Below are 15,775 nucleotides of genomic sequence, written 5' to 3'. Positions count from 1 at the left end.
TGGTCATCTTCATCATCATCATCACCATATTTTTTAAATTTCTTCTTTCTCTTCATATTTTTATGTTATCTTCATCTGTGTCCTCAGATTCTTCTTCATCTCTTCCCTCATTTTCATATTTTTTATGTTTTCTTCTTTCTCGTCATTTTTTTGTTGGTCATCTTCATCATCATCACCATATTTTTAAATTTCTTCTTTCTCTTCCTATTTTTTATGTTTTCTTCTTTTTTTAAGTTTTTGACGCCTTCAGATTTTAAATGTGTTCGTTGTTGTTTTTATATATACATTTTTTCTTCTTCTTTCTCGTCATATTTTTTTTTGGTCATCATCATCATCACCATATTTCTGATTTACATTTTCTTCTTTCTCTTTATATTTCTACGTTTTCTTCGTCTGTCCTCAGATTCTTCTTCATCTCTTCCCTCTTTTTCATATTTTTTATGTTTTCTTCTTGTTTTCTTCTTCTGGTTTGTCTTTGACGCCTTCAGATTTAAATGTGTTCTTTGTTGTTTTTATATTTTTTTTGTTTTCTTCTTCATATTTTTTGTTGGTCATCATCATCATCAAGTTATTTTTTAAACATTTTCTTCTTTTTCTTTATTTTCATTACGTTTTCTTCGTCTTTGTCTTCAGATTCTTCTTCTTCATCTCTCTGCTGCCTAACCATCGTTCGGTCTCTTTTCCGTCATCCCTCCTCTTCCTCCTCCTCCTCCTCCTCCTCTTCATCGTCAGAGCACACGAGTGTAAACCGCCGCCGCCGCCGTGTGTGTGTGTTTTTGGCGTGTGTGTATGAACCCGTTGCGGCCTCGTGGCGTGCTAATAGCCGTCTAACATCTCCCAGATGGAGCTGTCACACACACACACGGTAATGCATGGGGAATGTGTTAGCAGCCCCCCCCCCCCCTCCCCCTCCCCCCCCTTCCTCCTCCTCCTCCTCCTTCAGGACGTCGCTTCAGTCACGCTCACTTTAAATCAACCCAAATAAAGGCGGTTTGGTTTAACACGACGCAACGAAGGCGGATGTAAAAGTGAAGGATGTGAGGATTTAGCTTTTATTCTGCAGACGTTTTCAGGCTTGTTTTTTTATGAGGAAGGACTTGATTTATAGAAGCGATGACATCACACAGGCCTGGTTCCACTCATTAAGACGCAAGCGTCGACTAAAAACAGCCTCAAACCTGACGGTGTCGGAAAACATGTGCGTGACATTACATTTTTTTAATTTTTTTTTTTTTTTTTTTTACATTTTCTTTGTCGTTTTCATGCTTTTTTATGTTTTACCGTCCCGTCCTCAGATTCTTCTGCATCTCCCTTTTCTTTCTCTCAAGATTTTTGTGCATTTTTTGCCTGTTTTCTTTGTCGTTTTTATAACTTTTTTTTTTTTTACCCTTTTCTTCGTTTTCTTTTAATTTTTGACATTTTCTTCATCGTTTTCATATTTTTTATGTTTTTGTTTGTTGTTTTCAGATTTTGATTTTACATTTTCATTTTTGTCTTCTTATAATATATATATATTTACATTTTTTTATATTTTCATTTTCTGCTAATAGTTCAGTGTCATCTGCATATCGTAGGTTGTTAAATATATGACACCAACAGAGACTTTGGACTATTTCTATGTTTGTAAATATTAGGGCTGTCAAAATTAAAGCATTAATGCGGAGTAAAGTAAAAGAGTTAGCGTCGCGAAGTTAACTCTGGAGTTGACGGACACGACATGTTTTCACCATATTTTTATCAATATTTTTCTTCTGTAGAAAAGTGGTTCAAATAGTTTTACTACATGGCACCAATAAAAAAAAATATATACAGTAATAAATATTGTGTGCATAGTTAATATAATATAATATAATATATGAAATCAGCCTCATTTATTCACATTAGAGACATTTGGTGAAAATAGAATTAAAAACATTTATGATCAAAAGACAGAATAACAACATTTTATTTTAGACAAATTTTCTACTTTTACTGATAATTTTATTCATATATTCCACGTTAGTGAATCTCAGACTTTAATAAACCTACTTCAACACCAAAACACTTTGTCCACGAGTTTTCACAACAGATTAGAACATTTTCATGAATCTAAAGCTGAGACTGAACTGAACATTCACGTATAAAACACTTGGGTTTTGTGTTTCTTACAAGAACATTAAAAAGATGAATTTAAGTGTACAAATCAACAAAATGCCCTTAAACTAAGATAATAATATCAATGAAAACAAACTCTACCTGGTCCTGAGGGTAAAACTCCGTCCCTCCTCATGAACGTGGGGTCACACCAGCCTCCGTTGACCTCTGACCTCCCCCTCCCTAACTCCGCTGACCTCTGGCCAGAGGGCAGCCAATGGCCGATCTCCCCGGGGAGGCGGGGCTTGTTGAGCCGGAGGCCGTTCAGTTCGATGCAAACCTTCAGCTTCTTCACGTCATCGAGGGTTGAGTCTGGATGAGCCAATGAGAGGTCAGGAGAGGTCAAACCACAGCCAATCAGAAGTAAGACGGTGTTTTAACAAAAAACAGCACCAGTGAAGGAATAAACAAAGTAACTAAATTACAGATGTACAGTAGAGTATCACCTGCGTAATGTCACATCAGTGTTATTCAGCACATTTTTATGAGGGAAATAAGTAACTTTGAAGACATTTTAAATAACTCTGAAAGGCAAAATAATACCGTTACTGTCCTCTAACTCATAGAGGGTCTTCAAGTGTTGGTTTTTGTGAATCCAACACTGTTTAGTTTTTTCTTTTTGTGGTTCTCAGAGCCAATGAGCAGTCAGGAGAGACTGAAGCACAGCCAAACAGAAATAAAAGGTGGAAATCGACAATAATAGTTACAGAAAACGGATAATCAAATTAAAGTTTTGACTGAATCACAGATGTACAGTAGAGTATTATCTGCGTAACATGACGGCAGAAACACTTTCAGGGTGAAAAAAGTAACTTTTAAGACATTTTAAATAACTCTACAGGGCATAATAACACCATTACTGTCCTCTTACTCATAAAGGGGCTTTCAGCTGTTTGTTTTGTGAATCCTGCCACTGTTTAGTTTGTTTTTGTTGTGGTTCTCAGAGCCACTGAGCAGTCAGGAGAGACTGAAGCACAGCCAATCAGAAATAAAAAGAGGAATTTGACAATAACAGCAACAGAAAACAGAAAATCAAATGAAAGTTTTGACTAAATCACAGATGTACAGTAGAGTATCATCTGCTTAACATGACCGCAGAAGCACATTCAAAGTGAAATAAGTAACTTTTAAGACATTTTAAATAACTCTACATGGCATAATAATACCATTACTGTCCTCTAACTCGCAGAGGGTTTTCAGCTGTTAGTTTTTGTGAATCCTACCAGTGTTTAGTTTCTTGTTGTGGTTGTCCGTCCGGTCGTCTTCCTCCGTCTCGTCCTCCCTCCCTCTCTTCAGTTTACTGCTGATGATGCTGCTCTGGTGAAACGGCTCCAGGCTGAAGATCCGCCTCCGGTTTAAGGCGACGCTGGGGTTCAGGCCGCCGAGTCCGGCCGTCGACGCCTTCCCCTGGAACAGCCCTCTGGCTGCAGACACAAACCTCTGCTGTGGCTCCGGCACCGAGGTGTTCTTCACGTCGTCCTGAGGAACACCGGCCGCCACGTCTTCGTTGTTCTTGTCGTCGTCGGGTTGCCGACACATCGGTGTGATGGGGAGTCGACTGCGAGGACAGGAAGGATGTAACCCTGCAGGATGAAAACAGCGTTCACTACTTATTCTTGTGTCGTCTTTTTCGGTTTCACTTTAGTTTACGGATCCATCAGTCGATTGAGTTGAAAACTTAGATTTAAAATGAGTTAGTTTCCACGACCATATACATCCAAAAACTGTCATTAATCAGATAACTGTAATCTTTAATTGTAGTAAAAAACTACCACAAAAATCTACGACAGCTTGTAATTGAAGACAGTTTATCTGAACAAGAAATTAAGACGAGGGTCAGAAACAAAGAACTGGTTTGAAAACACCGACCCTGTTTATATGACCATGAAAAACCTGTCTGATCAGATTATTATAATAATCAGATCTGATGCGTTTACATGCACTTTAGAAATAGTCATCAGTAAACCCTGGTTTAGACCTTTCAGTCCACTGTTGGCTTTCTTTACAAGTTTGTACATAAGTAGTGATGGTACAATTAAACTTCCTGTTTTGTCTTGAGCTCATGTTTGACTACATCACTTCAGTTTTCTACGATATCTTGTTTTATACACATACGCAGAGATAAAAAAACAGAAATAAATCTGATTAACGTGTATATATGCTGAAGACATCAGAGTAATAGGGAGAAATCCAGGTGTGTTATTTCTCAAGATAATCAATAAAATAACCAAAAATATTCAAGAAAATCAACAAAAATCAACAAAATAATCAAGACACTGGAAAATAAGAATCAAAAATGGACAAAAATAGTCAAAATAATAATGAAAATGGACAAAAATGACCAAAATAATCTAGAAAATGGAAAAAAAAATTACAAAAATGAACATAATTTTAAAAATTAGCAAAAATAAAATAGTGAAGAAAATTAACACAAACAAACAGAATATTTAAGACAATGAGCAAAGTAATTTAGAAAACTTACACAAATGAAGTACGATACTATAAAAATGAGCAAAAAATAAACAAGAATCAAGAAAGTGGAAAAAGTAACAAAAAAAATTGACAAAAATAAAAGAATCAAGAAAAGTATTTAAGACTATACTTATTTAAGACAATGAGCAAAATAATTTAAAAAACTAACACAAATGAAGTACTACATTACTATAAAAATGAACAACAAATAAACAACAATCAAGAAAGTGGACAAAAAAAATAAATAAATAAAAAAAGACAAAAATAAACAAAAGAAAATGGCCAAAAAAACAAACAACTAAAGCATTTACGACAATGAGCAAAATGAACAAAATAATCATGAAAATCGACAAAAATAATCAATAAATTGACAAAAATAAACAAAAATAAACAACAAAAAACCCCAAAATGAATAAAATATTCAAGGCAATGAGTAAATTCATCTGGAAAATTAACAAAAATGTATCTGCACTCTATGAAATCAATAAATGCGATAGAGAGTTATCAGCTGCTGCATCTTGTTGTCAGTGTTTTTCTCTTTCAACACTAAAACACTTGTGTATTTTACTTGGGTTTTGTGTTTTTTTGTGGAAGACTTGTGGAAATCCTCTTCCATGTCGCAGAGTTAACAGTGCTACAGAGTTAAAGTGAATATATTGAGGTCACAGCTGTATTGATCACTAAATAAAGTTGAATGAAAACCTCAACAGGCTGCGTTTGTTTACTGTGACCTTTGACCTTCTGACCCACGCCGGCGTCTCATTAAAGGAAATCGATCCTTCGACGCCACATCAAACCACCGCTTTTTCCTCTTTTCTCTCTTTTGTCCGGATCCTTCTACGCTCGTTCGCCGCGTCCCGTGGCTCCAGGACACATTACGCGCCATGGCAACCAGCCATCAAAGCCCATCGCCATGGTAACGCGGCGGTCTGAGCGCGTGCGCTAGAGGCTGCTGCCTCGACAGAGGCCGAGCGGAGGAATGAGCTGATTGGTTAAACGGACTTTAAGACTTTAATTAATGGAAGATGCATTGGATTTAATCATCTTCAGTAAACACAGAAAACACTGGATGAGGAGAAAAAAACACATCTTTAAGCAAATAAACTGTGTCCAATCAGTGCTGTTCTTATTCTGTTCACATTGTGGATTCATTTTCATTTACTTGTTACATTTCTTTTGTTGTTGCATTTTTATGTTTTTTTTTTGTTCATTTTCGTTTTGTTACATCTCTCTGCATCATTTTTATTTTCTTATGTTTTTTGCATATTTTCTTATGTTTTTGCATTGTTTTCTTATTCAATATTGTTGCATCATTTTCAGTTTGTTATATTTTTGCATTGTTTTCTTTTACGTTTTTTTGGCACCATTTTCATTTTCTTATGTTTTTAGCATCGTTTTCTTATACAAAAATTTTTTGCATTTTTTCTTATGCTTTTTGCATCATTTTCTTAACATTTTTGCATCATTTTCATTTTCTTATTTTTTTGGATCATTTTTATTACGGTTATTTTTGCATCGTTTTCATTTTCTTAAGCTTTTGGCATCATTTTTATTACTTTTTTTGGCATTATATTCATTTTCTTATGTTTTTGCATCATTTTCTTGTTATGTTTTCTGCATCATTTTTATTTTCTTATGTTTTTGCATCGTTTTTATAAAATTTTTTGCATCATTTTTATTTTCTTATGTTTTTTGATTCGTTTTTATTACTTTTTTTTTTTTTGCATCATTTTCATTTTCTTAAGTTTTTTGTATCATTTTTATTATGTTTCTTCCGTATTATTTTCATTATCTTATGTTTTTTTACATCATTTTCTTATGATTTTTTTCATCATTTTCATTTTCTGTTTTTTTTTTGCATCATTTTATTTTTCTTATGTTCTTTGCATTATTTTTTTATTACCTTTTTGCATCATTTTGATCTTGTTACATTTGTTTCTTGGTTTTCTTTTTATTTTTTTGTATAATTTTCATTGTTTAAATTTTTTTTTTCCATCATTTTTGTTACGAGCGCGTCCAGATTTTTTATCTAAACGTCTTTTCGGGTTAAATCACCGTCTTAAATAGAGTTTGTGTTTCAGGTGTGAAACGACGGTTACCGCTGAGGTTTTGTGTGTCTGTTGTGCGTCTCTGTTGTGGGTCTGATTGTGCACACTTGGCTTCCTTGAGAAAATGAGGGCAGTGAGAGTTCAGATGTGCTGTTGTGTGTCTGTGTTGTGTGTCTGTGTGTGTCTGTGTTGTGTGTCTGCCTGTGTTGTACACTCACGCACAGACTCACAAAAGAAAAGAAAAAAGCGACGACAAAGACAAGCAACTTGAAGTGAGATCGGCTGAAAACAGAAGCGTGTGCGTTTGTATGTGTGTCTTTTCATGCCGCTGTTTGCGTTTCTGTGTGCGATGCATGTGTGTGTGTGTGTGTGTTTGTGTGTGTGTGTGAGTTTGTGCGTGCCGTCCTCGCAGAACTCTCCGGAAATCCTCTTACCTCTCGCAGCCTCGGCGGCGGCGGCAGCGGAGGGAGTTCTTCCTCCTCCTGCCTCTTTCTTCTCCCCCTCCCCCTCCTCCCCCTCCTCCTCCTCTTCGTCTCTCTGCTGGCCGTCTGCCAGCTCCTCCTCCCCCTCCTCCCCCTCCTCTTCCTCTTCTTCCTCTTCTCTTCCTCCTCCCTCTTTTTCCTTCAGCTCCAGCTCAGAGAAACGAAGCATCGCTCGCTGAGAAAGTGAAAAAGGACAAAACCGTCATGGAACGAATGAAATTTCACAAAATCATCGACAAAATCTAAAAAAAAAAAAACTGGACAATATTATCAACAAAGAAAAGAACGTACAGAATAATGAAAAAAATAAGAAAATTATCAATCATTTTGTTATGTTTTTTTTGCATAAATTTAATTTCCTTATATTTTTTTCATCATTTTCATTTTTTTCTTATGTTTTTCGCATGTTTTTTTTTTCTTAATTGCTTCTTTTTTTAATCATTTTTCATCGTTTGAATCTTATTACTTTATTTGGCATTTTTCCCATCTTGCATCTCAAAAATTAAATTATATAGACACTTAAAATACGTTTTCTGTGGTTTGAGATATTTAAGTATTCATTAGCTATGATTAGATTATTAATTTAAAGAGTATGTGATACTAGGACGGACCCCTGTGGAATCCCAGGCTGAACACCATCTGTATCACTTTCATCTCATTATATATTTTTGCATTGTTTTTGTGTCAGTGCAAAGTTCGTGTTGTTTTCATCACATTTGTTTTTATTTCATTTTATATATTTATTTTTGCATTGTTTTGTCTTTTCAATCATTAGCGTGATTTTTTTGACTGGTTGCTTATTTTAATACTGTCGACTCTACATCACACACATTCCAAAGTTTAGCCCAATTTATTTTCCATTTAACAAGTCAAACATTAAATTTGAGTGGAAATTTTCAAGCTGTTTTTTTCAGGTTTTAGGACTTTTTTTTTTTTTTTTTTACATCTACACGGGTTAAAACATGGTCGAAAATGGAGTTTGTGTTTCAGCTGAGACGCAAAATGCGAAACATCTGGTTTGAGTATATTACTATTACATAAAATAAGTGATACAAGGATAGACCCCTGTGGAACCCCTAGCACTGATGCTAAGAAGACCTACCTAAACACAATCAGATGTCAGAAATTTTTAAGAGTTAAGAGTGGAATCAATTTAACAAGATGTGAAATGGATTTGAGATGTCAATGAAACGGGCAACAAAGACACACGTATAATAAAAAAACTGATGACAATTAATCATCGAATACCAAACCCACCTCCGTCCTAATAAATTCACTGAACATCTAAGACGATGTAATAAATGCCAAAATAAAGACATCTATTAGACTCAAAGTAATCAAATGAACTCAGAGTACGTTTTTGTCATTTTTAAGCTAATATTTTCCCTCAAAGTGCCAAACTATGCCAATAACGACCTCTAATTTAAAGACTCCAGATGCTGTACAGGGTGGGGAAGCAAAATTTACAATGAACATTTAGTTGTTTTTTCTCAGCAGACACTACGTCAGTTGTTTTGAACCCAAACATATACTGATGTCATAATCATACCTAACACTATTATCCATACCTTTTCACAAACTTTTGCCCATATGAGTAATCAGGAAAGCAAACGTCAAAGAGTGTGTGATTTGCTGAATGCACTCGTCACACCAAAGGAGATTTCAAAAATAGTTGGAGTGTCCATAAAGACTGTTTATAATGGAAAGAAGAGAATGACTATGAGCAAAACTATTACCAGAAAGTCTGGAAGATACTATTAAAGAAGAATGGGAGAAGTTGTCACCTGAATATTTGAGGAACACTTGCACAAGTTTCAGGAAGTGTGTGAAGGCAGTTATTGAGAAAGAAGGAGGACACATAGAATAAAAACATTTTCTATTATGGACATTTTCTTGTGGCAAATAAATTCTCATGACTTTCAATAAACTAATTGGTCATACACTGTCTTTCAATCCCTGCCTCAAAGTATTGTAAATTTTGCTTCCCCACCCTGTATATGTGCAAATATGGGCCATTAAAGGTTTATTTTTGACTAAATACACCTGAAATGTTTACTGTTATGTGTGTTGTTTTTTCTTTTATTGGTATTTTAAGAGATTTCCTTCTGCAACTACGGCATCTCTGAACATTATCCAGCTGTTCTGTAAAAATGCTAAGCTAACACAATGAACCAACGGCTTTAGGATTTCACCAAAAACAAACCATAAAACACCAACTTCCAACCTGTGACCTCGAACTCTGAAGGAAAAGAAAAACTCCTGCTGGCGTTTCAACAAACAAACAAACCAGAAAAACCACAGCAGCTTGGATTCAATCCAGAAAACATTTCACAGCTTCATAGTTTTACCTCACAGGAGCCTCTGTAGTTTAGAAACACTCATCAGTTTGTTTTAACTCTGGAGTTAATGCTCAGAGTTGGTGGGTATGAACTCTGTGGAGTCCAACTGAGTTTTCTGGATTCTCACAAACTGAACTACTAGCAAGTAACACAAAACCATCCATTCATTCATCCATCCATTTTCTTCCCCTTCTCCAGGGTTAGGGTCATGGAGGTAACAGTCTAAGCAGGGATGCCCAGACCTCCCTCTCTCCAGACTCCCCCTCTAGCTCTTCCAGGGGAACCTGAGGAGTTCCCAGACCAGCCCAGAGACATAGTCTCTCCAGCGTGTCCTAGGTCTTCCCCGAGGCCTCCTCCCAGCAGGACATGCCACCCTACGGAGGAAACTAATTTTGACCGCTTGTATCTGGAATCTTGTCCTTTCGGTCATGACCCAAAGCTCATGAAAACAGGTGAGAGTAGGAATGAAGACGGACCAGTAAATCAAGAAATTCGCCTTTTGGCTCAGCTCCTTCTTTACCACAACAGACCGATACGTCCGCATCACTGCAGCCACTGCACCGATCCACGTTCCATCCTTCCCTCACTCATGAACACGACCCTGACATACTTAAACTTCTCCACTTGGGGTAGAAACTCCCCACTGACCCGCAGAGGGCAAACCACCTTTTTCTGGTCGAGAACCATGGCCTCAGATTTGGAGGTGCTGATCCTCATCCCACTCCCTTCACACTCGGCTGTAAACCGCCCCAGGGCACGCTGAAGGTCCAGGTTGCCCTGGCTGCGCCTAGAAATTCTGTCCATAAAAAATATGAACAGAACCGGTGACAAAGGGCAGCCCTGCACAAGTCCAACATGCACCTGGAACAGGTCTGACTTACTGCCGGCAATACGAACCAGGCTCCTACTTCAGTCAAACAGGGACCGAACCGCCCTTTAACACAAAACCAAAGTGTTTTATATTAAAATGTTCAGTTCAGGCTCAGCTGTATGTGACTGAGGCCGACTTCTGTCCTAGTTCATTGTATAAAGGGATCATTCTGGAAGTTTGAAGTCAGATTAGTGAAAATGTTCAAATCTGTTGTGAAAACACACCTTCACTCATGTTGACAAAGGGGTTTTGGTGTTGAAACAGGTTTAACAAAGTCTGAGCTTCGCAAAAGTAGTGGAAGAAAAACCTAAAATAATGGGGAAGTGGTGAAAACATAAAATGACATTTTGTAAAACCGTTTTCTGATCATAAATGTTGCCTGTTCTGTTTTCAACAAATGTCTCAAATGTGAATAAATTAAGCTGAATAATGAGTAATATTACAGCTCAATATTCATTAAATGTGTGTAAATGACAAAGGAAACCAAATATTTACAAAGCAAACTATTTACAGAATTTTCAAACTGGATGTTATTTATTTTTATTTATGTTATCCAGTAAAACACTGAAAACATGTCGAATCTGTAACTCCAGAGTTAACTTCAGTGTCTACATATTTAGAAACATAGAAATAGTGCAAAGTCTCTGTTGACGTCAAATAATTAACATCCAACAATATGCAGACGACCCTGCAGAAAATGAAGATGACCTTAAAAAACTTGTTTACTGTCAAACATAAAAGCAAGCAATATGGGCTGAAAAAGAACGTCAAGAAAACCAACAAAAGAAAATGAAAATTACCAGGAAGGATGACGTAATGTCACTAAACATTCCAGTTGATGGGAATGTAGTGAAAAGTTTCCCATATCTACGACAGCTCGTAATAGAGACAGTCTGAACAAGAAATTAAAACGAATATCAGAAAGAAAAAACTGACCCCGTTTACATGACCCTAAAAATGACCGGATGTCGTCATTTTCAAGGAAAGAGCGTTAATACCTTGGTCACAAAGATTCTTACGAACGATGGGTTCGTATGAATCTTCCGGTTCATACGAAATTTGGGTATCGTAGACATGCTCCCTCCACAAATGTCTACGAACTCCAGATTTCGTTTCTTGAAAATAACATCTGGTCTCAGAAAATGAAAATAACAGGCGTTTTTGGCCCATTTTTCCATTTCTGTCATGTCTTTATTATTATTAGAAAAAAAAAATTAAAATCAATCTGTTTTTAAAATTTGGTTTATGTGTTTTGACACTGAAAAAGAAAAACAAAATCAAAATCAATTAACCGCTAGTTTTTCCTTTCGTTTCAGAAAAGAAAATCCAGTTACCAAAAGATACACTGACCCTAATGCTTAGGTCACAAAGATTCTTACAAACGATGGGTTTCGTACAAAATCTGGAGTTCGTAGACATTCATGGAAGGAGCATGTCTACCATGTCCAGGTTTTGTACAAACCCATCGTTTGTAAGAATCTTTATGACCTTGATGGCATAAGCGCTTCCCTTGAAAATGACAACATCCAGTCTCGGAAAATGAAAAAAAACCAACCATTTTTGGTCCATTTTTCCATTTCTGTCAGGTAGTAACTTTCTTTTTTATTAGAAAGAGAAAACCAAAATCAATCCGTTTTTTAAAGTTTGGTTTAGTTGTTTTGACACTGAAAAAGAAAAATGCCTTGAAATTCAATTTTAATTCTTTTTTAAAATGAAAATCAACGAACCACTAGTTTTTCTTTTGTTTTTGAAAGAAAATCCAATTATCAAAAGATACACTGACCATGAAGACATCGGAATATTGGGGCCAAATCCAGGTGTGTTAATCAGATTCCTCATAATCAGATTACTGCTGTTATCTGATCAAACAGATCCGATTATCCTGTTTACATGATCACTTCAATAATGTGATAACTACAGAAATCAGATAATGATTGGATTTAGTTTTGCATATAAACGGACTCAAGGAGCCCTGATGATGATGATGATGATGTGAGCTCATAGGCAGTTAGACTTTGTTTTTTCCTGTCATGCAAAAGATGCAACATGATGAAACTGATGTAAAAAACAGAACAATAACAAGGTTTCTCCTGTGTTTATTCGTGTCCTAGTCACACTGAACGCATCCTGCTCAGGCGTGCACCTCGTAACCGTCGGTAACCGCCGGTATCCGTTGGTAACCACTCCCCGTCCGCCGCCTGACAGACCTGTATTTCTGTCTCACCTCCCTCTGCCCCGACCACAAACCCATTTTAAAAATTAATGGCCCGTGAAACGATCTACAAATCCATCCCTACGCCGCCGCCACCGCCGCCCGGAGCAGCAGCACCCAAGGGCGTACGAGCCAAATGTGAGTTAATCTGAGCTGTAAACCCCTCCCCCTCCCCCTCCACTGCCGCCACGACGACTGAGGAAAGAAACGGTGCTCGAGATGGAATAAAAACCACCGGGAAGCAGGACTCTGAATACAAAAAATAACAGCAAAATGGAAAAAAAATTAATAAAATGATAAACAAAATGAACACACAAAGAAAATAAATGAAAATGAATAAGAAATTCTCAAAAACAAGAAGCTACATCATCAAAATGAATAACAAAAAGGAAAGAAATTTAAATAAAACCAAAATTTATAGAATCATCAAAAAAGATGAAAAGAAACTGAACAATATTATCAACAAAATAATAAAATGAACAGAATAATGAATGAAAATACAAAATTATTTAAAGAAGAATTGAAAATTAGTTGAAATTGTCAAATGTATGACCTGAAATATCAAAATAATTGAAAAGAGGCAGAAAAAAATAAAAAAAATCTGCAAAATTAACATTATGATATAAACTGAAAGACTGAAAAATGAACTAAATAATTGTAAACAAGGAATAAATAAGAAAAAAAAATAACAGAATCAATGAAATGAATGAGTAAACAAAATTATTAAAGGAATAAAAAACAAATAATTAACAAGGAATTCTCAAAAATAAGGAACTAAAATATAGAAATAATTGACAAAGGCAACAAAAATGAAACTAAACAAGAAAAAAAACAATGAAAAAATAAAAACAAAAACAAACTGGATAATACTATCAAAACAGTAATAAAATGAACAGAATAATGGATGTGAAAAAATCCACATTTAAGGCAGAAATAGTTTGTTTTCAGCACAAATACTTATTGATCGTGTTTAGTTTTAACTCAATGATTTATTTTCTTTACTTTTATTATTTTATTCTGTTTTTCTGTAATGCTGCCTTTACAAAATAAACAGGAGATTTTGTCGGTTGTTGGTTTAAAACACAAAAAATATGTAACACGAAGGAAAAGCAAAAGAAACGCAAAACTCAAATAAAATATCATATATAATATAAAATTAATGGAATTTTCCCAGCAGTACCAACACTGTTCCTGTTTACTGATGGGATCAAATGAAAAGCACCTACATCAGGGCTGTCAAACAAACGACCCGCTGTCCAAAAGTGGCCACCAAAGGGTCCGATTCCTCCGATGGGATGGACTTACGAAGGTCAAGATGTTTGACTCATTTAAGTTCAAAGGTCACAAACAGAAAATAAGAAAATACAAATACTGTCGCCCATAGACGTGGATAATATGTAAATCATTTGTTCTTTTCATATTCAATTTAGAATCCACAATCGGAAAACGAAAAAAATGACATTATTTCATTATTCATGTACAAATCAAAAATCAAAAAACAAGTTGTTTTTCATTTTTTCGATTGTTCGCGCAAATTAAAAATTGGAAATAAGCAAATGGACCAAATGTGGGGTTTCATGTTGACATTTTTGATATCTGATTTGGTTTGACCCGGAAGTTACTGGGTCAGTGTATCTGTTCGTATTTGGATTTTCTTTTACGAAACAAAAGAAAAACTAGTGGTTAATTGATTTTCGGTTTCAAAATAGAAGAATTAACATTGAATTTCAAGGTGTTTTTCTTTTTCAGTGTCAAAACAGAAAAAAATGGATTGATTTTGGGTGTCTCTTCTCTTCTCTTCTCTTCTCTTCTCTTCTCTTCTCTTCTCTTCTCAAAGAAAGTTACTACCTGACAGAAATGGAAAAATGGACCGAAAACAGCTGTTTTTTTTTTTAATTTTCTGAGACCAGATGTCATTTTCAAGGAAAGAGCGCTAATGCCATTGAGGTCACAAAGATTCTTACGAACGATGGGTTTGTATGAAGTCTAGACATTGTAGACATGCTCCCTTCACGAATGTCTATGATGTCCAGATTTCATACAAACTCGAAGGTTCGTTCAAACCCATCGTTCGTAAGAATCTTTGTGACCTCGATGGCATTATCGCTCTTTCCTTGAAAATGACAACATCTGGTCTGAGAAAATGAAAATAACAGCTGTTTTTGGTCCGTTTTTCCATTTCTGTCAGGTAGTAACTGTCTTTTTTGTTATTAGAAAGAGAAAACATAAATCAATCCGTTTTTTAAAATTTAGTTTACCTGCGCTGATACTGGGAAAAAAAAAAACGCCTTGAAATTCAATTTTAAATCTTCTTCTTTTAAGACGAAAATCAATTAACCATAAGTTTTTCTTTAGTTTCTGAAAAGAAAGTCCAATTACCAAAAGATGTACTGACCGTTACTGACTTCTTGGTGTGTTGTTCTGGACAGTCGTGGGTTTGCTAGTATTCTGTCTAATGCATTCTGCGATAATGGAGAATTTGGTGTTATTCAGAGGCAGCAAACGCATTACTCTGAAGGAGGACGACATGACAACTGAAAAAATGGTCAGGATCTTACAGGTATTGTTGTTTTGTCTAATACAGTGTGTCCATGGTAGACGATCTAAGTAAAAGACACTTCGCAAAACACTCGAAGTCAGTAACTTCCAGGTCAAACCAAATCAGACATCAAAAATGTCATCATGAAACCCCACATTTGGTCCATTTGCTTATTTCGAATTTTTAATTTGTGCGTACAATCAATAGAATGAAAAACAACTTGTTTTTTGATTTGTACATGAATAATGAAATAAGTAATTTTTTTGTTTTCCAATTGTGGATTCTAAATTGAATATGAAAAGAATGAATGATACACGGTTTGTGGAATCATTTAATTTTAATTTTATTCCTATTCAGTTGGGTCCAATTACACTTTATCAACAATAAACCACATTGCCACAAGGAAAAAAAAATACTTTATGACAACGTTAACCTTTAAATAACAACAACTTCAAATGTAATTCTTGGTTTAATGTGAAAAAGTACAATTAAAAGATGAAAATGTTCATGTTTTCATCTATCCTTTTAAAAAAACAAGAAAAGTCAGTGTATTTGGACCAATATTCTGCCTGTTACTAAATGTTTTGTGTATTTTGTGTAGATCCACTGTGATCTGTACGTTTAATGAACATGTGTAAATAATAACGTGAAACTTATTTTACAGATTATTCATGTTTTA

The 15,775-nt window shown here is 35.5% G+C and overlaps 1 protein-coding gene across 1 annotated transcript in view; it reads right to left on the bottom strand.

The window, feature by feature from the left end:
- Window positions 1-15,775, bottom strand: part of LOC115432950 (BCL-6 corepressor-like) — a 47,515-nt gene that overhangs the window by 16,093 nt on the left and 15,647 nt on the right. The window contains exons 5-7 of the mRNA XM_030154068.1: window positions 7,088-7,310; window positions 3,357-3,716; window positions 2,236-2,445 (exon numbers count right to left, since the gene is read on the bottom strand). Of these exons, the coding sequence (XP_030009928.1) occupies window positions 2,236-2,445; window positions 3,357-3,716; window positions 7,088-7,310 (793 nt within the window). The remainder of the gene's footprint in view (window positions 1-2,235; window positions 2,446-3,356; window positions 3,717-7,087; window positions 7,311-15,775) is intronic.

The sequence above is a fragment of the Sphaeramia orbicularis genome, chromosome 2 (genome assembly GCF_902148855.1).
Source record: "Sphaeramia orbicularis chromosome 2, fSphaOr1.1, whole genome shotgun sequence".
Lineage (NCBI taxonomy): Eukaryota > Metazoa > Chordata > Actinopteri > Kurtiformes > Apogonidae > Sphaeramia > Sphaeramia orbicularis.
Note: the sequence above shows the minus strand (reverse complement) of the source record. Positions and strands in the feature narration are given on the sequence as shown.